At 36.3% G+C, this 26,606-nt stretch overlaps 1 protein-coding gene across 1 annotated transcript in view; it reads right to left on the bottom strand.

The window, feature by feature from the left end:
• Positions 1-26,606, bottom strand: part of PKHD1L1 (PKHD1 like 1) — a 202,046-nt gene that overhangs the window by 81,339 nt on the left and 94,101 nt on the right. The window contains 13 exon segments of the mRNA XM_078153706.1: positions 1,723-1,859; positions 3,062-3,303; positions 5,045-5,174; positions 7,177-7,306; positions 7,981-8,060; positions 10,208-10,364; positions 10,879-11,035; positions 12,033-12,207; positions 14,830-14,979; positions 15,754-16,002; positions 18,739-19,726; positions 20,015-20,241; positions 21,960-22,130. Coding sequence (XP_078009832.1) covers positions 1,723-1,859; positions 3,062-3,303; positions 5,045-5,174; positions 7,177-7,306; positions 7,981-8,060; positions 10,208-10,364; positions 10,879-11,035; positions 12,033-12,207; positions 14,830-14,979; positions 15,754-16,002; positions 18,739-19,726; positions 20,015-20,241; positions 21,960-22,130 — 2,993 coding nt within the window.

Here is a 26,606-nt window from a genome sequence, read left to right as displayed (position 1 = left end):
AAGATTTCCCACACTGGTTGATTTCTGGATGAGGAAGTAGGAAAGGAAAAAAAAAAACCTTGGTCTTAATGCAATAATTAGTTATTAATACAAGAGAGGAATAGTCATTTCTCTCAGGGGCTTGTGAAAAAGGTCATATTTGAGACCTAGATCAAGGAGCTTGCATCTAGATGAGATAGCTGAAGCTATGAAAGTGGGTGGGATAGTCAAAGGAGTGAATTTAGAAAGAGATAAGATCAAGACAAGACTAAAATCTTGGGTAATGACAACATTTTATGAACAGAATGAGGAAAACAAGTTAACAAAGAAGATTGAAAAGTATGGAATATCTGGGAAATTTCCCTTTTTAATTTCTTGAAATATGAAGTCTAGACTTTTTTTTTCTTGTGGCTTTCAGGAAGTCCAATAATTCTTAAATTATTTCTCATCAATCTCTTTTCCAATGAGATAACTTTCCTATGAGATATTTCAATCTATTTTCTGTATAAATAGAAGATATTATTTTATTTTAAAACTCTTTTGACTTCATTTTATTGTTTCTTGATGTCTCATGGAGTCTTTAGCTTCCACTTGTCTAATTCTAATTTTTAAGGAATTATTTTCTTAAGTATTTTTGCCCCTTTTACCAAGCTGTTCTCTTTTCACAATTTTCTTGTACTGCTATCATTTCTTTCCCCAATTTTTCTCTACTGTTGTGATTTTTAAAATATTTTTCTCTTTTTTACCTATTTCTTTAGCGCTTCCAGAAATTCTTGTTAGGCTTGTTTCCAATCTGCATCTCTCTATGAGACTTTGTTTGTAGATAGTTTTAAGTCATTGTCTTTTGAGTTTGAATCTTGCATTTCTGTCATCACAGCAACATTTTATGGTCAGGTTCTTCTTTTGTTGTTTACTCATTTTTATAGTCTGTTTCTTGACTTTGGACTCTGTATTAGAATTTGGCTTTGCTCACCTCTGTATGTATGTGTGTGTGTGTGGCTTGATTTTATGACTTTTATGTCCTGTTACTTTAACACCTTGGTCTGGCAGTTTGTAAGTTTTCAGTGCTTCCAAGATGGTGTGATCTGTGGAGAGGTCTAGTCACTGCCCTCCTGGTTGTTACTTTGAACATACCCAGGTAGGGACCCTGTACTCATGACTGGAAGCACTGCTCTCCTGTGCCCTGGAACTGTGACCCAGAAATGGGTAATGGGCAAAGTAGCTGTCAAATGGTGCCTGTCCCGCTCCCAGTGCTAACATAGAGGTCCTTCCCAGAATCCCTTTCTAACCATATGTTCAGTCCCCTTACCAGCCCTGCACTTGGGGCATTCCTAGTACTGATGCTGCTGCCAACACTGCTACCTCGAAGGCCCACAGCTGGTGTGACTTCCACCTCACTCTTAGTCAGCCCCCGCCCCAGTTTCTGCAGACCATTATTTCTTTTTTCTTATGCTGTCTAGGGTTGGAAAAAAAGTGACTCTGTTACTTTTTGTTGGTCATCTCACTCAGAATACAGTTTGGTGCACATTTAAAAATTTCTTTAGAGGGGTGTGTGGGAATACTTGGAAAAAAAACAATCACTTCACTCTGGCATCTTTGCTCCGCCCCTGCGATGATGTTTGCAAAGCATTTTACCAACCTTAAAGCACTATATAAACACTAGCTATTAATTATTATTACACTAGCTATACATTCATTTGTCACGTGAGAAGAATGTGAACCTATTTAAAATGCACTGCTTACCTCCACATATTCTATTCTTCCCGTGACTAGATCTGCACTAGGTCCAGGAGCATGAAACATAATGCAGGCTCCAAACTGGTCACTTCCTATTTCTTCACCAAACTTCCCTTGTAGACATGTCTGGGTGGCAAATTCCCCTTAAAAAAAGATGTTAATGTATAATTTCAGCAGTGATTACATTAGTCCATGTATACTTTTAAGCATATTGATAAAGGGATTTTGATTCATTTCATCAAGGCTTTTCCATGAGTAATTTAGGTGAATGAGCCCAGTCCATTGTATAGCACTTTTCAAAGCATTCACATCCATCATATTCTTTCATCCTTGTTTCCTTTGAGGTAGATAGGGCAGCCATTATTATCTGCATTTTACGAAAAAGGAATCTGTGGCTAAGAGATGTGAGGCGATTTGTCCAAGCCATATTACTAGTTAGCAACTGAACAAACCAGAACTCTATTCTGAGTGAATTTCTATTATGCCACCTTGGTTCTGGACAGAGAAGGGACTTTGCAGAGTCTAAGCAGGGTAGGGACTTTGTTTAGTTTTTATATTCCCAGCATCTCACATTGCAGACATTTACTGTAATAAAAAGTGAATTGAATTGAATTTATCTAAGCCCTTTTTCTACATAATGCAAAGAATTTTGTTATTAGTTGTTCAGTGGAATTCACTGTAGTAACAATCATGCTTGAATAAAATATTCGGGAGAAATGTAAAATATATTGGGCCACATTCTGTAACTGTATATTTATATGCCAGTCCTCTAATAGCTCTATTTTTACAGATGACATCCCAGAAGACAGGAGTTGTATAGCTTTTTGAGAACAAAAAAAGAGGCTAAATGAGTGAAAAATTGGATAGCCAATTTTCTGTCAACTTTTCATATAGTCAACTGATTATGATCTTGCAGATTCATAATTGAAACTAAATTACATAGAACACTAGATCATAATAAAAGAAAATTCAAACATTGTGGAATAAACAAGTCTATAAATGTAGCAAAAGTAAAGGACCATATGATTTTCTATCAAAAGGGTAAATAGTTTCTGTTGCTACAGAAACTACTGATTTTCTTAAGGCTTTGTCTCAAGGGTATTTAATTTTTTGTGCAGCCTTCAAACTAACACATTTTTCCATATTTCATTTTTGAAAATGTACTGCTTACATGCTTTGCTTTTAAGAACCTTAACTGCACTTCTGAATTTCAGCATACGATAATATGGTCAATAAGTACTTTGACTTGCATTTTAAAATGAATGTACCTTCAAATAATACAAGAAAATTCTGAACAAGGGTAGCATGATTAAACTAGCTAGTTACACTAACACTATAAAAATACCTGTATCAAATCCATCAGGACATGCTGGTATTTTATCATTCCACACTACATTATTGGAGCCTCTCACTAGAATATTTCTTGTAAGAACACCAACTTCTGCCCTTGCTTCAAACAATGATCCGTCAGGAAGTGTGATGGTCTTTCCTAAATGTGTGTATTTCAAGGGACTGGTTAGCTTTACAGACATGCCATCCTCAGAAATGGATGCAACTGTCTTCTTTTCATTCTCTCTTTGACTGTGTCTATGAAACAAACACAAAATAAAACCAAAAGATTAATATGAAATGCATGAGCATACTATGTGTTTATTATGTTATATATTATATTATATATATATATGTTATATATGTATATATAACATATATGTTTTATGTTAAACTTACTATCTGTGAAAAGATTGTGGGTGAGGAAATGAGAAGGAATATAAGCGCTCAAAGGATCATGGATCAAGCTGTTTATTCTTCACTGGCATGCAAGAGTGTGGCTATCCAACCCTACAGGGCTATGGGAGCACAAATGAAGAGTGGCTTAGGCATTTAGTGGCATTGTATCCTGATTGAGAGCCCAGATCTCTAGGTCTCTGTCCTTCTGTCTGATTGTTGTTTCTGGGATGATTCACAAGAAACCAATTATATTGAAATACAGTTCTCAAAATATTAAAAGTTCCAAGTTCACAGATTCCCTGAAACCTATTATTAGACCCCATAGGGTCCCGGGTTAAGAGATTCTGGGTCTCCCTGTTTATGACCCTGCTTTAAAGCCTACTCTAGGAAGCTTTCCCTGATTTTTTCTCCACCCCCATATAATGTTCTGTCCTCTCTTTCTGTCCCAAAGTATTTGACTTTTCTTCTTTTGGGAACTCATATATTATTTTGAAATATAGCTATTTATATGTGTCATATACCACTACTAGCATATTTTGTTTAAATTTCTGATCTCCCTAAGCACCTAGCCTGGTGTTTTGCATATTGAGGGCTCTTAATAAGTATTTGTTGAATTGAATATAAAGTTCTAGGATATAGGAACTGTATTTTTTCTATGCTTTATATAACAACTAAGAATACTTTCTTAGTTTTTGCTACATAGAAACTGAGAAGAGAATGGTTGAAAAGGATGAAATGGAAAGAGAGAACTCAGTATGCTTAGACCAGAATCTAAATTGCACAATTCTCAATGATTTCTCATTGAAAGACATTTCTATAAAATAGACTTTTAAACATTCTACTGAGACATTCTTGCTAATGTGATGCTTTTGATAATACACTATTAAAGTTTTTCTTCAGATGTCAGAACATAAGCACTTGGAAGTTAAGTATATACTTAACTCTCTCTAGCATCTGCATGTCTATTTTTAACTTGTAAAATGGCAAAGTGACAAAAAATGCCAGCTTGAGTCTTAATTTCCTTTAAAAAAAAACCTCTGAAATTTAATGTGTGTCACAGCCTTAACATTATTGAGTGGTTTTCTGTCTTGAATTGCCATTTATTTCTTGATAAATGTAGGCATTTCTAAACTTACTGTTGCCTGTGATTTGAGCAATAAAGTGAAATTAATTCTTTTCTTTAAAAACAGTATAGTGATAGTGTTAGGTTGGTGATCTTTATTTTATTTCCTGTCTGCTAAAGTATGTGATTAAACAGAAGGAAGAATTGGAGGTAATTTTAGTAAAAAACAACAACAACAACAAAAAACCATGATTTAAAAGGTCCTGTGGATATGAACTCCTGTTCTTGTGGATTCTTCTTCCCCACCCCCCACCCCCAATCATTGCAAACAACTGGAATCAGGACAGGCAAGTGCCACAAAAGGCAAGCTACAGTCACTAAGCAGACGACCTCTGTTTCTTTAGTGATCTCTAATTAAGAAACCCCATTAGAGTTTGGTATTTTGGTAAGTGCCACTTGATTCACTTGAAGTGTTATATTAAGTGAAAATCACCCGCTATGTCCCATCTTGGTTTTTAGGGCCTTCTCTTGCTGTACCTGTGTCCAGTAGTTGCAATCACAATTTCATCTCCCATGTTCCATGTTACAGCTTCCTGTAAAACCAGAGTGCTTTCTCCTGCTTGTGCAGTCTGAGCCAATCGAGTCCAGGTCACAGGAATAGGTAGACCTAGAGCAATACAAATTCCAAACAAACATACAAATCCCAAATTTGTACATATTTTCTTAGGCATTCATATCTTTATAAGCAAAGGACTAAGGTTCGATTTTACATTGATTCATATATATAATATAAACATATATATATATATATATATATGTATACATAAGTAGATATAAATATAGATACATTGCATCTTCCCCTGGATTATGGACAGATTTGTAGTAAGTTTTTACCTTAGCATTTCATCCTCCTTCATATTTAAAAAAAAAGGAAGTATAGTGCCTTTTGCTATACAACTATTATCATAGGATTAATGGTTGGGAGGGCCCTTAGAGACCATCTTATCCAATTCCTTCCTTGCATAGATGAGGAAACTGAGGCCCAGAGAGGTTAAGTGATTTTTGTAAGGTCACATAGGTTAATAAAAAAAGGAGTCAAACTCTAAATCAAGTAACTCATTCAGTGTATTAGGGGAAAGTGTATTAGATTTCAAGTCAGAAGACTCAGAACCTCTGTCTGCCATTGGTATGACATTGGACAAATTGTCTGACCTCTCTGGGCCTCAGCTTACTCACCTTTAAAAAGAGGGGATTAGATAGATTATATGACTACGAAAGTATTCTTAAGCCTAAATTTACAATTATAGACCTATAATTATTGGCAGTTAGGTGGCATAGTGAATAGAGTGTTGCACCTACAGTCAGGAAGGCTTGAGTTAAAACCCCATCTTAGACACGTAGTAGCTGTGTGACTCTGGGCAAGTCATGTAACCTCTGTGCTTCAGATTTCACGTCTGTAAAATAAGGACAATAGGTGCAGCTAGTTGGTATAGTGGATAGAACTCTGGCTTTGGAGTAAGGAGAACCTGAGTTCAAATCTGGCCTCAGACACTTGACACTTACTAGCTGTGTGACTCTGGGCAAGTCACTTACCCCAATTACCTCACCAAAAAAGCAAAAAAATTAAAATAAAGGGATAATAATAGCCCCTGCTTCTCAAGGTGGTTATGAGTCTAAAATGAGATATTTATAAAGCATTTTGCAAGCCTTAAAGTGCTATGTAAATGCTAGATATTATTATAATAAAGGAACCTTTTAATAAACCTTATTAGAGTTTCCATTATTGTTTTTCTAGAACCTCAAAACAGTTATCTCTTTATGGAATATATCTTATATCTCTTTTATATAATAACAATCCAAATATGGCAAGATCTTACGATCTTACAGATAGAATGCTGATTACTTTTTTAATTGATATTTAAATTGATAATAATTGATTGCAGATGGAAAATGTAGTCTCTTGTAAGAGACTGTATTCATACAAATAAATCCAATATCCTATCTGATATTTAGAAGCACAATATATAAACTCATGTGTAAAAATTCAGGCCTATAAAAGACAGAAATGAATGGGTGCTTATTGGCATTACTGAGTCATTCATTTTATGTGGAATTAATTTAAATAGTGAGTCCTTTGGGGGCTTTAAAAATGATTATGCTTGCAATAATTCTACTTACACACAACTTTAAAAAATATTTTTGGATTCTGAATAAAAAGGCATGAGATCTGACTTCAAGTTCACAATGTGCTACATATGTGACCCTGGGGAAATATTTTCCCCTCTCTAGGTTTCATCTATAAACTGAAAGATTTGGATTAGATAATCTGTAAGGTACCTCCCAACTTGAAAATCCTACAATTACTTACATTTAGTGTGTAGGAAGCCACACCAGAATATTTGATATTTAAATATTTAATATTTAAAACTCAAGAATAACCTATTTTCAGATGAATGACCATTCTCTATTTCCAGATTTCATAGAATCCTTAAATGCTGTTTTATATAAAAACCTAAAGAATTCCATTCAATAAATAGTTCTACTTGTAACTGATGGATGGAGAACTGAGTTATCAAATGGCCAAACCAGTAGTACAGTGCAATAGTCTTGCCTCTAATCTCTAATGCTACACTTCTATAATCAAGTCCCTTAAATATTGGCTGAAATACCATGAAGATCAAGTATCCCCTCTCGTACAGCCAAAGTTTTTGCTCCATACACTGGGAGCTCAGGAGAACGAAGATGTCCATGAAGCGTAATAACTGCTTTGTGTTGGAAGGGAGAAGTTTCAGTCCCAATCTAAATGAGATAAAAGTCATATAGTAAAAATGAAATATTTTCATTTCTGTCACGTGAAACCATGCATTACTTATTTTTTATGTTATGTGTATAGAGGGCAGGGATGGATTCAGCCTCATATTGCCATCTGAAATATTCCACCCAAAAGATTGTTCCAAAATTGAATGGCCTTTCTCTCTCAGGAGATGCTGTGTTCTTTATTTCTAGAGCTTTTCAAAAAGAAGCTGTGTGATCTCTTGTTGATGATGTCATAGAAGGGTTTCATGTTTCTGATCGTTGCTCTATATAACTTTTGATGTACCTTTGAACTCTGTGATTCTTTGATCAACTGAGTTTCTATTTCCTAAAATCTTTAGTTTTAGCTTTTAGCCATCTATTGCATGCCTTCCTCCTTTTTGGAGGAGTGAATAGTTTGAACAATTCTTACAATTGAATTTTGCTACTGCTCAGTGTTCAACTTAACATCACTTTGCTGTTTTTGTATTAAAAGACTTCATATACCCCCAGAAAATATTCCCAATTCCTCATCCTCCTCCCACTCCACAGATGAAGGTGGTATTATAGATCATACTAGGTTTGGAAGAACTAGGCCTCTTTCTAAGAATGTACTATGTTTAAGGAAAGAGTGGAAAGGCAGAGGTAAACCAATAAACATATGAAGTCCTTGTACATACCTGGAGAATGCCTCCATCTGTAATCAAAATGTTCTCTGCCTGAAGCTCAATGTCTGCCTCATCAAATATTAGACTTCCCCCTATGAATCAAGCCATTTTGAAATTCATTACAATCAAAAGTACAATTAAAAGTTAGAAATGAAAATGAGTTTATAGCATTTAAAGAATGTGTAAATTAAATCAGAGCTTTTAGTACAGTAAACTTTAATTTTCTTTCTCACCTCATGCATTTTTGGGGACATGAATAGAATAGACTAACTTTTTAAGTCTTTAGCAGAAAATTATTATTAGTGGTTAGAAAGCCATCAGACCCACACACTAAAACTTAGGGTAGAATTCTCCTGTATTTCTTTTTATTTTACAAGTGATAATATAAAACAGCTATACAAAATATTATACTATTATAAACTCAGGGCTTTAAAATATCAATATGGGCCTAAAAACTGATAGTAAAAAAAAAAAACTTCCATGAGGAGAAAAACTCTGATCTATAGATTTAGTAATACCCTTTAGTCTGCTAATTTTCACTGACATCTACTAAAAATATCAGCATCATTAATAAACATTTTTGTGGAGTAACATTTTTTCTACCTATTGGCCAGATTAAAATAAAGGCACCATTTTCTGAATAAAAAAAATTTATATTAATATTCTTTTTATCTTAAAGTCAGATTTTGGGCAATCACTTTCCAGTGAGAGTGCAGCCGTGGCCCCAAAAAAGTATTTCTTTTAAAAAAAAGTATCTGAGTAGTGGAAACAGCAGGGACAAAGTCTATGCACTAAAGCACAAGCAGTTTGCTTTATAAGGTGAGTCCACAGATCTTCAACATGGAAGGAAAGAAACACACTTTTATGAAGTGCCAGGTATTGTGCTAAGTGCATCACATATATTACCTCATTTGATCCCTACAACAACACTGCTATTATTATCTTCATTTTGCAGGTAAGACAACTGAAGCAGTCTGCAGTTAAATGACTTTTGCCCAGGGTCACACAGTTAATAAGTGTCTGAGGCTGGATTTGAATTGAGGTCTTCCTGACTCCAGGCCCAGCACTGTTACTCTACCACCTAAATGCCTCCTGATTTTACATGCAATCCTAACAAGCTTGACCATCAGCAGATTTGAAGGAGCAAATTTTAAGAGGCTGAAGTGGAAATAAAGGAGCATGGTTAGAAGCAGGTATACTGATAGCAGCAATAAGGCACAACCTGACACTGAAAGAAATGACAGGTGGTCATTTGATTTAAGAACAAACAGTCCTATAAGCCCTTGGGATTCTCTGCAATGTCCGCAATGACCATGAATCATCAAACAGAGCCTGAACTATTTTCACAGACACAGAAACAACTATATGAATAGGCAAGAGAGATAGAGTAAAGAGGAAGAGAGACAGGGAGAGAGAGGACAGAAAGACAAAGAGACAGACACAGAGACAGAGACAGAGAAGTAGAGAGAAGAGAGAGAGGGGGAAGAGAGAGAGAGGGGGGCAGACAGACAGACAAAGACAGAGAGACAGAGAGGACGACAAAAACAGACAGGCAAACAGAGATAGAAGATACAGACAGAGGCAGGGAGAGAGAAAGAGAGAAGAGAAAGAGCGGAGAGATACAGAAAGAGACAGGGAAAGAGAGGAGAGACAGACACAGAGATAGACAGAGGCAGAGAGATAGAGACAGAGGAGAGAGAGGAAGAGAGAGATAGACTGAGACAGAGAGAGACAGACAGAGAGATAGAAACAGACAGGCAAACAGGGAGAGATAGAAGATACAGAAAGAGGCAGGAGAGAGAAAGAGAGAAGAGAAAGAGAGGAGAGAGACAGAAAGAGACAGGGAAAGAGAGGAGAGACAGACACAGAGATAGACAGAGGCAGAGAGATAGAGACAGGAGAGAAATAGAGAGACAGGCAGACTGAGACAGAGAGAGAGGAGAGAGGAAAAGAGATAGACAGAGGCAGAGGCAGAGAGAGAGAGAGAGAGAGAGAGAGAGAGAGAGAGAGAGAGAGAGAGAGAGAGAGAGAGAGAGGGAGAGAGAGAGAGAGAGAGAGAGAGAGAGAGAGAGAGAGAGAGAGAGAGAGAGAGAGAGAGAGAGAGAGAGAGAGAGAGAGAGACAGACAGACAGAGAGAGAGAGAGACAGAGAGAGAGAGAACAGAGAGAGAGAGAGAGAGAGAGAGAGAGAGAGAGAGAGAGAGAGAGAGAGAGAGAGAGAGAGAATTTTAGAAGTTTACCTTGAATAAGCAGCATTTTAAGAACAGGGGTACTTTGATCCAACAAAATTATTTGTCCTTTTGTAATTACAACAAGTGACCCTTCTTCTGGAGGAGCCTGACCTCCCCATGAAAAATTGGAGGACCAAACATCAATATAGAGGAAATCAGCATTATCCTGTAATAGAAAATGATTGTGTCAAAATTACAAGACTTTAAACATTATTGAATTTTATAGAATGTCTTGGGATCATTACTTTGTTTCAGACAAACCAACAAAAAAAATTAACAACTTCCATTTTTACAACATTTTATAATTTAAAGTACTTTCAGATTTGATCTCAATATTACTTTGTGAAGTATGTGGAGTAGGTGCTAATATCCTTATGTTATAGATGAGGAAATGGAGATTTAGAGGGTTCAAGCGACCTGTCAATGAGAATACATCTAATAAGGAAGGAGCCAGCATTCAAACCTAGGTCTTCTGACTATGTATAGGGCACACTCTCCACTATATCTTATTTCCTCCAAAAATGTACATGCTTATATATATCTATATTGCAGTCAACGTCTCAATTTTCTGTGTTAGGAGTCATTGAGTATATAATGCATAGCCATTTGCCCCTCGTCCCCTAATGCTAAAGTGTGCTAGACTTAGTTACTGTGGTCATTGTGCCCAATAGTACTTTTACCAGTTTGGCAATGCCATTGCTTCCAATGCTGACATAAATTTTAACCCACTGGGAAGAAGAATGGGCATTCGTAATACAGATAATGTGTGTCTCATTGGTAGATTCCACATTGCACACAGCTTGTCCAATTGTGATGTGAACATCCTCCATATTTGAACTACAAAGAAGAAAAACAAACATACCAAGACATTTGTGTTTGTTCACCCCAGTATTTTCTTGTCACAGTCTCAAATTCTTTTGTTTATATGTTTAAGATACTAAGCTAATTTTTTTTGATCCATATGAATTCATTTTTTTCATGAGTTACTTTGAAGTCTTAGAACTATCAGCTGTCATTCATGAAGCTGCCAGATCATATTTTTATGTAAATACATGAAATAAATGTCCAGAAGAAGGAAACTAAAATGATGAAAAGGCCAAGAAATAAGACTATCTAGTCTCATTACTGTTCCTTCTTTTCTCCTGGTAGCTTGCCTCATTACTCATTAGCACAGAAGGAGAATACAGAAAATAAATGGACCAAAACCACAAATTAGTAAATTGAGCTACTTTCATTTTTTAGCACGCTGGTTAAAAGATTTAGTTGGAGAGACATCTGGGACTATTTGCTGAAGTGAATTTTATGGATTATCTGTGGATTCCAGTTATCCTTGCTATTTATGTTCTCCTTTAGCATGAATAAATAAATAAGAGTTTGGCATATGAAGAAAGGATGATTTTTATTTGAAAGGAGTGAAGGGTGGGATTAATAGCCATTTTCCAGTGTTTTGAGGGATTCCAAGTTGAGGTGTTGACCTGTTCTGATTCAAATAATGAGACAAGAGAAAGTCAGTTAAAATTCAAGATGTTTTAGGAAGACTTTCCTGACTATAAAACGTCACTAGGGGATACTGCTTAGTACGTTCCTCTGGAGATTTGTAAGAAGTGGAATCCTGTTTGAAGTTAGGCTAATGATTTTTTCAGGTTTTCTTTTTGTTTTATCATTCTAAAAGACAATATTTATGGATAGTCTCATTAGGAAATAAGTGTGGTATTTTTTTTCATCAGTATATTCAAGCAAGTATCTACCCTGAAATAAGACAAGATATGTATATTTGAGGAGAAGGGAGGTGGGAGAGGTTTCCACAGGCATCAAACGCTATCAAAAGCAGTACCTGAATCCTGATCCTCTGATTGTGAGTCTTGTGCCTCCTTCTGTGCCTCCTCTTCTGGGTGCTACTTCAGTAATGACTGGAGTTAAAGAGGCCATATACGTAAAGGTTGTGTTTGATTGAAAGGAGTACTCCCCATTAGCAACCCTCACTTCACAGTCTTGCTGAGCTCCACTGCCTGTGGGAGTAAGATCACAATGAAAAGAGGATTACTGTTTCACTTTTTTTTATACCAAGCACATACATTTTCACAGTTAAAGAACACATATGTTATCAAAAGTTGAGACAGGCCCTTGGCTGTAATTCTTGACTATATTGAGCATAGGCTACTGAGCAGCCAAAGAAATTGTCACAAAGTCCGTGAACTAAAGCTTGGCCATTTTTCTTCTTCTTTTTTTGGCTAGGCAATGGAGTTAACTGACTTTTCCAGGGTCACACAGCTAGTAAGTATCAAGTGTCTGAGGCCAGATTTGAACTCAGGTCCTCCTAACTCCAGGGCTGGTGTGCTATCCACTGTACCACCTAGCTGCCCCAGTCATTTTACTTCTAATAGAACCCTGCAGGCCATCAAATCAGACCTTATGGTTGTGCCTTATCCCTTATATCGGGGATTCATAACCTTTTTTTTTTAATTGGACTCCTGTAATAATTTGGTGGAGCCTAAGAACCTCTTCTCAGAATTATGTTTTTAAATGCATAGAACATGAAACAGATTGGTGAAGGAAGACAATTTTGTTGAAATGTGGTGGTATCAAAATAATAATAAAACAAGGTCACTGATTTCAGGTTAAGAATTCTTTCCACATGAGATGATGATGATGATGATGATGATGATGATGATGGTAGGCAGCATTAATATAGCACTTGAAGTTTTGTACAATGACTAAAGTACGTATTATCTCTTTTGACTCCCTCCTCATACCCTGTGAAGTAATTACTATTATTATTACTATTTTACAGGTGAGGAAACTGAGGATTACATTGGATAAGTGACATGTTCAGGGACACATAGGTAGTAAGTGATTGGGGCAGTGACTTTGGATGTTTTATCCTAGGGATGAAACATCAGTAGCACCCCCAAACCCTGAGGAATTGCTGCAGGTTTTTTGCAGATTCCAAGGTCCCTAACCTGCACGGTTTGCATGGGGTCATTTGTACTCCCCTCTGGCCTATTATATGTCCCAGAAAGTCTATCTCTTCTATTTTGAGTTCATTAAGCAAACAGCCAGTGCCTATGTAGGTAGTGGAGAGTGGCCCAGAGTAATTTTGGGTGCTGGGTGGATTTCTGAAAGTAGATGAGAAAATTGCTGAAATAAACCATCATAGCATAGTTCAGCAAAGCCTGGATTAATGACCTCTGAAAGACCATGAGGTCACTACACAGTCAGAATAATATAAACTGGCATTCATATATACCACATAGGGTCCTGAATTCTATTTTCTGCTTGCTATCTTTCTATATCCAGGTCCAGCTTGTATCCCAATCCTGAACTCCCAATTTGGGTTCATTTTGGTGAATATCACTAGCCCAGTCAGCTGGCTTGGTAGGTTAGTCAACAGAGAAAGAGGTTCTGTCCCACATGGTTATCAAGTTCAGAACTTGATCATCATGATGGATCCACAACTCCTCACTTTTCTTCACAAATAGTACCAGTGCCCCTGTGAGTGAGGTGGAGGACCAGATGAACTATTCTGGTGATTCTTCTGCTCTAGAAATTCAAAGCAATAATTTTATGCCTAAGGAACAAGTGCATATGGGGAAATTGGTGACCGTAGGCCTAGGATTATATTGCAGTCATAAGAAAAGTGCGGTAGTGAGGCTTCTGCTACAACTGTGCTGAATGCACTTCTAAATTTCAAATTCTGGGAAAGGACTTGAGGTTCATGTTTTGGCAGAAGATCATAGCTGGACTCAGCATATATCAAACCCAGCTGACAATATAAAGAGTGGAACATAATTGTCCTGGAGTCTTGTGTGGTGTCCATATGATCCTAAGGCATTTAATGTCCTCTTCATATAACTGGGAAGAAAGGGAAGTATACATGACATCCAGGCTAAGAAATTTGCAATGATTCTCATGGAGTTAGTTTCATGAGTCACTGATGCTGAAGGAAGAGAATGCCTATAGATCATTTTGTCTACCACAAAATGGTGGTATATGTTTTTGCAAGGACGCATTGGTTTTTCCTACTGAGTGAGAGTCAAATCCACAACATTCCATGAAGCCTAATGTCTGCAAAATCAGAAACTGAAAATATCCAGAGATTGAATTGTTCAGACCCAACGATTAAGAACAGAAGAGACATTGGGTATATATGTATGGGAGGTGTGAGGGGGAGGGTGGTAGAAGTAGGGCTATGAAATTCAATAGGTATGAGAACTTAGGGAAGATATGGTCTTCAAGAGTACTGGTCTTCTCACTAATGATGTCAGATAAGTGATGTGTTATTGTAGATGGGAGTGAAAACTGGTATTGAAATAGTAATGAGGAGCTCTCCATTTTGAGTGCTGGGGTATGTATAATTTGTGGGTTAAATAAAAATTATAACATTTTATTATGACATTATAATATATTATCATAACTATCCATAACTAAGTCACAGGATATGCTTCTTGAAAGCTACATGAATCAAGAAAACCATCTTTGGGGAGGAAACTAAAGAAAGAGGGAAACAGAGAAAGGAAGGAAGGAAGAAAGAAGGAAAGAAAGAGAATGACACAAATTTTTCAAATAAATTATTACCAAGCAAATTTTATCTCCCACTTTTCATGGCACCAGTATCTTAAATCATCACTTACCATTATTAAATGGAACTTTACAAAATAAGGTGTCATAATCAGATTGAAGTCTATCTACTTCACATTCAGTGTTGCATACTGATAGCATTGAGCTTTGTGGATTAAATCCAGAACCAATCACTGTCATTGTTAGCCCACCACCAAAGCTCCCTGGGCATAGAGATAAAAAGAAAAGGAGAAAAAAATATCTAATTAGGAGAAATCCCACCAACAGGAGTATCCTTAATTAATATGACTTGTAGTCTTAAAAATGCCATCTAATCATGATAAATAAGTTTAATCATCTGAAATCTTATAAACAGGATAGTTGCTTAATAGAATTTCTTTATGTAGCAGTAATTAAATATTCCCACTATTTCTCTAAAGAAGAGCAAAGAGAAAAAAATTTAAATGATTTCATTTAAAAAAAACCTTTTGATAATTTGATTATATAAAATGTCAAACAGCATGCTAAATTACTCTTCTAATTTAAGTACCTGCTGCTTGTAATTAAATATTATAAAACTTGTCTAACAAAAATTTTCAATAGAAAAATATTTAACTTAAACAGAAAAGAGTATCACATTCATAGAACTTGATTACTTTCTACTTGGTAGCTCTCCCCCTCCCCTCAAACACACACATACTGTGTGTGTGCTTTTTTAAAATTTGTTTTTCTTAAAGGGTCTGAATACTTTGAGGATAACATTTTGGTTCATATGGCATATGATATGGTAAGTACTGTCATTATTCAATCAGTACTTTTTGGTTATTTGAGAAGATTCTGATATACTCATGTAGCACGTATATAAATATCTTTTAGCATTTTACAGAAACTAAAAAATGAATGCAGGTGATGAAGTTTGCAAAATACATATGTTATAATCACATATTTATTGAATAGACTTGCAAAAATGACCTTTTTATTTCTAAACCATTAGCTACCTTGTCTTGGGAAAAGATTCTGAATTGTGAGTGAATACTCAAAAGCAATCCTGGAAACTGCATAGCCTCTTGTTAGATGTCTCAGCATAATAGGGAAAATGCCGCCAGCATGGTCCCCAACTCTGCATCGCAGCACACTGTCATTGACCATTGTGATGTTACATTGAGCATCATCAATTGTTACTACAACCTCTGAGACATCAAAACCAAAAGAAGATCCGGTGATTTCAATTTCAGTGCCAGGTGATCCTTTAAAAAAAATCCATAAAAGTTATGTGCACTTATTCACTTACATAGCCAAGATATTCAATAGCATTAACTTCAATAAAAATATAATGTATGCCAATGCATTCTATACAAATTTCAAATGCTATATGGCTTACTATGTACTCAAAATCTAGGTACAAATTATCTGCAATTAGTTTAACAATTAGGGCTCCTCCTCTAATTGTTTCACCAGTTCCTAGGTCACTGACTTGGATTCAGTGGGACAGTAGAAAGTAATAGGCAGGTTCAAGATCAGGCTCAAAGGGAGCATGAATATTGGGATTATATGCATGCAAATGTTAATTTTAAAACTAACTATAAATGATCTGGAATTATTTTATGTATAATTTACCTCTTTCCTTACCCACCATTAGTAGCTCTCTATTTAAGAGTGATTATGTTTAAGTTAATGCATCTTTATCTTTAATTGTATCAAAAATATAGTTCAAATATGTATTATGTATATACATATTCATTTGCCATTTGAAGCCCTCCATGACTGTGGTACAGTGGAAAGAGTATCTGGCTCTGGAGTAAGAGAATATGGGCTCAAATCCTACCCTTAATACTTACCAACTGTGTGAACTTGGGCAATTCACTTAACCTCCTGGGCCTTTGTTTTCTCATTTGTAAATTGAGGTGGTTGGATATGTATGTATTTATATAGGCACACATATACATAAATATGAAGATACATACATATATGTATATACACATACACATATAGATGTGTATGTGTACAAATACATACATATCTGAAATTGTAAGGAATTTTTAGGCAGGAAAAATAAGATATTTAATTACTACAGAGACCAAGGGGGATAGATAAGATATTTCACTCTAAAGATAAAAGTAGTAAAAAGTAAAATTGAAATTAAGTCTTTAGACTACATTTTCTTCTAGCTGAATTGTTAGAACCATTCTAATAGTAAGAAATTGCTCAATTTTTATGATTTTTAGATTAATGACAGACAATTATAAAAGCATCCCAGTGTAGTGGAGAGGGAACAGGTCTCAGAGTAAGGAAGATCTGGGTTCCAGTGTTGTCTCTGACACATTACTGACTTGTGGCTGTGAGCAAGTCATTGAACCTCAATGCTCCAGAAATGCACACACACATACACACACATAATGTGTATGTATATATAAATATACATATATATTTATAAGCATATATATATATAATATATATACAAACATATGTACATATCTAAGAATGATATCAAAAGGAAGATATTTAAATAGAGATGGTCAGTAGAATAAGAGTTTGCAAGTACATGCAGTTACAAAATATGGCTGAAAAAAAATCCCTCTAATTCTTAGGTTTTTCCTCACGTAAAGCCTAAATTAGATTCTTTAGAACTTTGAACTAAATGCTCTTCTGCCTTCTGAAGATAAACAGAATGAGTTCATACCCACTTCTCCTTTAAAATCCTTTAAATACCTGAAAACAGTTGTCATGTATCCCTCTATCTTCTCTTCTCCAGTCTAAATATTCCTAGCTCCTTTAACTGATTGTCATAGGTCACAAGGTCTTTCATCATCCTGTTTGTGCATCTCTAGGCATTCTTCAACTAATTAATGTCCTTTCTAAAATGTGGCACTGAGGAGTAAATATGATTTATGATTTATGTATTCTATTCATAGCTTTATTCTCTGTCTCCACATTCACAAGCTTCTTTATCACATGGAAGTCCTAAGTGAAGTTAATGGGAGTTTTTTGTGAGTAGTTTTTTGGCCGATTTGACTAGGTAGTTCTAAGAGAGTCTTCCACTTGAGTTCAAAAATTCTACTTCACCAGTAAAAGATGGAGAGGGTAAGATTAGATAGCTCTTTGAAAAAAAAATGATCTGAGGGTTTTAGTGTGCTGCAAGCTTAATATGAGTCAACATTGTAATACAGCAGCCATAAAAAGTGATCTTGAGTTGTATAGAGAAGTATAGTTTCCAGGAATAATGAGACTGTATTTTCATTATACTCTTCCCTGATCAAACCACACCTGGAATATTGTGTTCAGTTCTGGATACTACAGTTTAAGAAAGGCATTGGTAAGTTGATAAATGTCCCAAAGAAGATAATCACAGTGGTAAAGATCTTTAAATCTACACTATATGAGGATGGGTTGAAGGAACTGGGGATTTTTAGGCTGGAGAGAAGAGTCAGAAGAGACATAAAAGCTGGCTGCAATCATTAAAAATGATATCATGTGGTAGGGTCATTAAATCTGATCTGTTCAGCCCTAGAAGGCAGAATGAGGAATGACAGACAGAAGGTGCTGAGAGGAAAATTTAGGCATGATGTCAAGAATAACTGCCCAACAACTGGAGCTGTCCAAAAATAGAATGGGCTGCCTTTCGAGGTATTGGGTTCCTCCTCACTGGAAGAGGTCAAACAAAACTAGGTGACCACTTGTTGGATATGTTATAGTAGGTATTCCTTTTTGGGAATGAGTTGGCCTAGCTGGAGGCTTAGGTCTATTCTAATTCTCAAATTCTGTGATCCTTAGAATTATATAATCTTTTTTAAATGCCATGAAATAACATAGAAGCAATTCAGAAATTCTAGCACATGCACTAAAGCAATCACTGTTCAACGGAATTATGTGCAAGAAAGTACTCACATCACCTTTTGCACAAAATAACTGCATTCAAATTCATTATTATTAAATGACATTGATGAGATAACACCAACACAACAAACTTGCAATTAAGAAAGTACCTCTGTCTGGGACAACATCTTCAAGCAGTGGTGTATCATCCAATGAGTATGTAAACCACAATGGTGGGGAGGCAAATGAATTTACAAGGATCCTCACACGGACAGTTGCAGCTGATCTGGCTGGAGTGTCACAGTGTATTTCACTGGGGGTAATAGATACAATCTTACATGGGTCATCCCCAATCATTACTGTTGTATTGCCTGGAGAGAATCCATTTCCCTTAATAATCAAAGCAGTACCACCCTCAATGCTTCCAGAAGTTGGCAATAAAGATGCTACTAAGGGACTATTCACAGTGAAATTTCCAGCAGCCAGGCCTTTAGTCATCACTACCACTCTAAGGGGATAATAACCAGCTGGGACTGCATTCACAATCACAGCAATGCTTGTGTCATTCATAGTTAGTGCTCTGAACTGTCTGTCTCCAATATAAACAAGAACATCCTCCAAACGTTCCCCAAATCCTTGTCCATCTATCAGAAATGTTGTAGACACATTTTGTAATGTGTTTGGGAAGACTCTTGTTACAAAGGGTGTGGTGTTGTCCAAGTAAGAAAAGTTACAGTTTCCTTGGCACTGAGCAGGGATATCATGTATTCGAAGATCTATGTCCATACACTGTTCAGGAGCAGGTGATGTCTCACACTCAATCATGGTGTAATTTACTGACAAAATGGTGCATGGAAAACCTCCAATGACAGCTTTGACATCAGCAGAAGAAGCAGCAAATCCTGACCCTTTAATGATCACTCTTGTCATCCCATTGGTAGATCCAACATTTGGAGTCACCGTATCAACATGGGGCAAAAGAACAAACCGTCTCTCCAATTCTTTGCTCAAAGTGTTTAGGGCTGTACCCAGGTTGTACACAATTAATGTGACAAGTTCCCCAATCCCAACAGGCATTGAGTTTTGAGGGTCAATATGACACATGATGACATTTTCAGAACTTTCTTCTATTACACAGGGATAGCCACCAATGGTAACCTGAAAGTGTTTCAATTGTGAAATGAAATCAGCAACAGTTTACATGGATGGACAATTAAGTATCTTGATTTATTGTATGTAAATTAAATTGGAAAAAAAATTTCTAATTATTTTTAAACACATTATATTCATGAAATTATTATATAATAGTAATAATAATATTGCTGCTATTTATTATTCATATCAGCACTTTTAAAACTGTGACACAAAGCTACAAGGCTTAGAACCAAAAAAATCATATTATTACATTGAAGACTTTACATTGTATATGCAAAAATTAGTTCCTACCTTATTATCATATCCAAGATTGCTAAAGCGATGTCCAGTTATTGTTATCACTTCATTTACTGTGCCATAGGATGGGTTAATGTTATTTATGGATGGTGAGTAACAGCTCGAAAGCTCAAAGAAAATTCCATTAGGATTTTTAACTCCAGTATTATTCTGGATATATGAAGGCTCCTCTGCTATACAATCTGCTGCTGATATCCTCATGTTTGATTCATTAGGTGCTCCTTGGTACAAAAAATGATGTGTTACAGATAATTATTCTAAAGTAAGAACTGTTGTCAGTCTTCATGAAAGTGGGGATGGTAACAATATTCTGGCAAATATGCATAATCTACTTAATTAAGGGGCACCTAATATATCTATAGCAATGGCATTTACATATCATTTTGTGGTTTGCAAAGCACTTTGTATATGTTATCACTTTTAGTTCTCACAACAGCCTTGTGAGGTAGGTATTATTTTGATCCTCATTTTATATATGAAGAAACCAAGGGTGAAAGAAGTTAAAAGTGCCTGAGGTAGGATTTGAACTCAGGTCTTTCTGAACTCAAGTCCATGACTCTATCCCCTTATCATCTTAAAAAAATATTATCCCCATTTTACAGATGAAGAATCTGAAGCTAAGAGAAATTGGGTCACATGGCTAGTAAATGAGTAAGGTGACATTTGAACTCAGCTCTTCCTGATCCCAAAGTCTAGCACTTTATCTATACACTACCTAGTTGCTTCACTGATCATTAGATAAGCTACTCTTGTAAAATTAACTGAACAATTGGGAAAAACTTTTATTTGAGTGAAAAGTTTTCACTAATGAATGGGTACACTATAGAATTCTTCTTTATGGCCTACTATGCATGGTAAAAATTGGTCATGGTTCTATACCCTCAGAAATATTATTGTAACTATGATTTGCCAACTAATTAAGAAAGGCTTTGAAAAATTGAAAAAAGTTTCTTGTACCAGACTCAGCACTAGGTAGAGGAAGGGACATGACTGATTTTTTTTTAAATCCAAAAATCATTATAACGAGCATTTAAAATACAGGGTGTCCCAAAAGGTTAAGTGCAGTTTTAAGCTGTTAAAATTTAAAGCGCTGAATTTAGGGATCAGAAAGGCCTGAATTCAAATTCCACTTCACCCACTAATTAGTTGTGTGACCTAATCTCTTAGCTTCAGTATCCTGATCTGTAAAAACTGAAATCAGTTAAAGCTTAAAACTGCACCAAGATTATTGAGATACTTTGTGTATATATATTGGGATCTTCAAGGCAATTATCTTCTCCATTCATCTAAGGGGAAATCTTAAGATATGTGACACAAATTATTCATTACACAGTCATAGCTTTGGTTGGGTAATTTACACTCCACTTGAGTTCTTTCTCATTAGTATTTTAAACGAATCCCCACTGGAGGGGAAAAGCAATAGGAGGCACAGGCAATGAAGGAAAATTAGCCTAATTTAAAGTTTCAAAGTTTCACTCAGTCCCGCTCATGGGAAAAACCTTAACAACAATAATAACAATAATAACAATAACTTAGATTTGTGTAGGGCTTTACAGAATCTTTAAATGCTTTCACATTATACCTCTTATTCCTCCTGACAGCATAAATAGACTATAACATATCAGTTAGTCCATAAGCATTTATTTAACATCTACTACATGCCAGGTACCGTGTTAATCACTAGGGACACAAAGAAAGGCAAAAGATAGCCCTCTACTCTCAAGGAGCTCATAGTTTAATGGAAGAGATGGGTTGGAGGGCAGATTACTATCTCCATTTTATACATAAGAAAATTGAGGTATTGAGAGTATAAGTGACTTGCTCAAAATCACATGGCTATTAAATGATTGAGCCATAACTAGAATCTGAGTTCCCAAATTATCTATCAGTACTAGAATTCTCGTCAAACATCAGAATAAGCTATTTTGTCTTCTCTTACCTTGAGCATATGTTGCCTCAGTTCCACCAATGAATAGATGTAATGGAATGTATTTATTTTCAGCTGGCAAAACATTGATTACTCCTTGCAGAAATATAGATTGTGCTTCATTGATGAAGCCACTGCTATAATAATATATACCAGGTGAAGTAAATTGGTGAGAAAAAGAACCTGCCATGTAAGATGATATATAAACACAAATTATCAAAAAATACTTGGATGTACTAGGGAGACTGTACTGTAATGCAGATTCAGATGCTCAAATCATAGATCTCTTAATTTTTCATCAATATTTGCATGGTTTAAATAGGGCATAGAAAACAAATGACCCACTTCCTGACTAAAAAAGTTTATAGTAAAATTATGCCCCTGTATGAACAAGTTCCATATTTTTAAAATAATAACTAGCATTTATATAGCACTTCAAGTTTTATAAAGAATTTTTAAAATATCTCATTTTTTCCTCACAACATCCTCTTCATCTTGAGAAGTCAATGCTATTATTATCATCATTTTACATATGAAGAAACTGAGGTAGACAGAGGTTAAGCTAGTAAGTGCCTAAGTCTGGATTGGAAGTCATTTCTTCCTGATTCTAGGACCAGTACTCTATCCACCGAGATATCTAGCTGTCACATTTTTAAAAGCCAAAAACTAAAACCAAAGTCACCCTAGAATGTGTCACAATTTGCAAAATTTACATATATATATGTGAAAGTAAAACAATATTTAAAATGATTTTCCGTGAATGAAAAACTCCAGCTGCTACATCCAAAGCTAAACTGAAAAAAAAAATTGGGGTTCTAGAATCATAAAGCCGGAAGGATTTTTCAAATAAGAAAATGTATTTAGTACTTCTAATTTTAATCAAGGCCATATCTCAATTATCTGTATATAACCTGGGAAGTAAAAATGATGATAAATTTACTAGAATTTATTAGACTAAAGTAATCTCCTAATTAAGTCCTCACACTGTGTCTCGCCCCTCCCATCTCATTTAACCATCTTTGAATGATAGGATTATAGATTTAGCACTGCTAATTATTATTTCCCCTCACAAGCTTTCTGCCCTAATTTTCTCTATTGTTTATACTTTTCTTATCCAAAAATGCTAATGTCCATGTCTAGACATTTGCTATTTCTGCAATCTTCAATTTTATTATTTTTTGACAATGTCCTGGTTGTCTTCCATGATTGATCACATTTGTGTTCATGTTTCTAGTCAGCACATCTTTACTTTGTACAATATAGATGCAGCTCTACAACTAAATTATTTATTTATTTATCTATTTATACACGTGTTTCTTGTCTCTTCACATCTATTTTAAGCTTCTTGAGGGCAGTGACTATCAATACCTTGTAATTTTTTTTAAAAAAAGTCACCTTTGCATCTAATATAGTACTCTGTATATAGTAGGTGCTTAATTAATACTGGTGACTGAGAAAGGTAATTTGTAACTGAAGGTTTAGCTAAATGGGCAAAGTCTTGCAAAGCCAGTTAAGCAATTCCTCTCAAACTATCTTATATTTAACTTCTTTGTATTGCTTTGTCTTTATTCTCTTTTATGAATCGTTTTGCATATATTTATATATTTATTTCTTGTCTTCCTTATTAGAACCTAAGAACATTGGGAGTACAAATTTTATTCTCTGCATTTGTCTCATTAGCCATTAGCAGAGTGCCAGACACATAGTAAGTACTAAATAAATGTTGATTAATTAGGTATCAATTCACATCTGGACTGTTGCAATAGCCTTCTGGTTGGTCTCTCTGCCTCAAGTCTTTCCCAATTTCATCCCATCCTCTCTCTATCAAGCTGCCAAACTGAGCTTCCTAAAACACAAGACGGGCCACATCAGCACTCTTCCTCCCCTCTACCTCCTCCCCTACTCAACAAACTCCAGTGGCTCCCTATCATCTCCAGTATCAAATATAAATAAAATCTTCTGTTTGGCTTTTAAAGCCCTTTGCCATCTAGCCCATTTCTACCTTTCTAGTCTTCTTAACAAACACTTTACTTCTTACTGTATCTGCAATGCAGTGGCCTTGCTGTCTTGAGTACACCATCTCTGTCTATGCCATGCCTTTTCAAATGGCTGTCGCTCATGCCTGGAATGCTCTCCCTCCTCATTTCTACTTTCTGGCTTTCCTGGCTTCTTTTTGGACCCAGACTGAATCTCACCTTCTTCTGCAAGAGGCCTTTCTCAATCTGCCCCCATCTCACCCCACCTAGACTGCTAATGCCTTCCTTCTGAGATTACCTACTCTATACTCTGTATATAGCTTGTGTCTACATAGATTGCATATTGTCTTCCCCCTAAGAATGTAAGTTCCTGGAAGGCAGGCTCTGTTTTTTGCCATTCTTTGTATCTCTGTCATTTAGCTCAGTTCCTGGTACCTAGTAGGTGCTTAATAAACGCTCGATGGTGATGATGGTTATATGTCAGACACCTGAGGAGGAGAATAACTCTTTCTGAACACTAAAGTTTCTTTTAGTAAAAGTTGCTTTTTCATTTCCCTTTAAAGTACACCCTTCATACTAAGTAGTTTTAGTGAAAAGGGGGGAAAGACGGTTTCCTTGCACTTGTTCTCCCAGCTATGGAAAATACAGCATGAGTTAGATACTGAGGATGAAAGGAGAAGCTGCAGTCTGGGAAGCTGTGCTTTCTATTTATTCACTGAGCCTTTTTAAGAGCGTTGAAACTTGGTTGTTGGAAGGTTAGCGACTTGCCTGGCAAAAGAAGGAGCATTGACCCAGGGAAGCATGGAGCTAGGGTTTATATGGAGAAAGTATTTTGTTTAGATGAGGAAGAAAGGAGAGAGATTTAATTGGGGGGTTAAGACTGGACAGAGGATTCAGAGAGGGAATGACTGAGTGAGTCAGTGAATTTCAGGGCTTGGCAGAGGTGCCAAACCCCATTTGGACACAGAACCCTGGTCTCCATATAAAGGAAATGTGGTAACTTGAGTCTTAGTTACCAGCCCTCCATCCTTAACAAAGAGGCAATACTAACACAGAAAACGCAGTGATGATGCAGTAAGATCAGATTTGGTCTCTTACAACATTTGGTCTCTTACAACATCTCTGAATCATGTGTTTTCTTAGCTCCCCAAAACATTTTGGGAAGAGATTGGGATAGGGAGGGGAAGAGAAGGAAAAGGGTAATATAAGGGCCAATGTGTGGGTGACAGAACAGTGTGTGTGACTACAATCCCAGCCTTACTATGAAAGTGACTTCCTACTTCTCCTACTTGTCCTTTTGGAATGAATTATAGAATTATGGATTTAGAAGTAGAAGGGAACTCAAAGATCATAAAGTTCAACCCAGTCATTTAACTGATGTGGAAACTGAGGCCTAGAGAAATTGTCTTGTCTAAGTTCATACAGATAAGTAAATGACAGTGCTAGGATTTGAATCCAAATCTTCTCTCTCCAAATCCAGTCCTCTTTCCATCAAACCGTGCTGCCTATTAAGTGCTGCATAGGGGGGAAACATTGGGACTTTAAAGCACGTTTTATTAAGTTCGTGGAGCAACAAAATCACCCAATGCAGGTCCTCACTGTAAGAGCTCATCATTATTCCCTTGCTAGTTTTCCTGGGAAAATCGTCTTTGAGGGGTAGTGGATCCTGGTCATTAGGACACAGCCTTACATATCTGCTTTTACCAGGCCTGACTAAGCTATGTGATGGGCAAACTGTGGGTGATTGCTTCGGACTGAGTGGTGTCCTGGATGTAGAAGGATTGTATTAAATTTGATAAATACTTACTAAGCATCAACTATGTGCTAGGCACTGTACTAAGAGTTGGGAATACAAGGAAGTAAAAGATAGTCCCTACCCTCAAGGAGTTTACAATCTAAAGGGAGAGACCACAAGCAATCAAATATATGCAAAGCAAGCTATATACAGGATAAATAGGAAATAATCAACAGAGAGAAGGCATTGGAATTAAAAAGGATTAGGGAAGGTTTCCGGTAGAAAACGGGATTTTAGCTGAGACTTAAAGGAAGCCAGATAGGTCAGTAGGAGGAGAGAAGAGAGAGCATTCCAGGCATGGGAAACAACAGAGAAAATACCCAGAACTGAAAAATGGAGTGTCTTGTTTGTGGAATAGGCAAGAGGTTAGTGTCACTGGATCAAAGACCACATGTAAGAGAGTAAGGTGTAAGAAAACTGGAAAGGTAGAAAGCGGCTAGGTTATGAAGGGCTTTGAATGCCAAATAGAGCTCCTGAAGTCAGTAGAAAGCGACTGGAGTTTATTGAGTAGGAGAGTGACATGATCAGATTCCAGGAAAATCATTTTAGTGACTAAATGGAGAATATATTAGAGCAGGGAGAATCTTGAGGCAAACAGAACCATCAGTAGGCCATTGCAATAATTCAGGTATGAGGTAAGGAAGGCCTGTACCACAGTGGTGGCAGTGTTAGAGGAGAGAAGGTGGATTATTAGTGAAATGCTACAAAAGTGAAATCAACAGGCCTTGCAAACAGCTTGCATGTGAGGAGCGAGAGATAGTGAGGAAGCCAGGAAGACTCTTAGGTTGTGAGCCTGAGAGACTGGGAAGATGATATTGGCCTCTGCAGCAATGGGGAAAATAGGAGGTGGGGTGGGGAATGGTTTAGGGGAAAAGATCATGAGTTCTA

The sequence above is a fragment of the Phascolarctos cinereus genome, unplaced genomic scaffold (genome assembly GCF_003287225.1).
Source record: "Phascolarctos cinereus isolate Bilbo 61053 unplaced genomic scaffold, phaCin_HiC Scaffold_4;HRSCAF=312, whole genome shotgun sequence".
Lineage (NCBI taxonomy): Eukaryota > Metazoa > Chordata > Mammalia > Diprotodontia > Phascolarctidae > Phascolarctos > Phascolarctos cinereus.
This window is presented reverse-complemented; position numbering and strand designations above follow the sequence as displayed.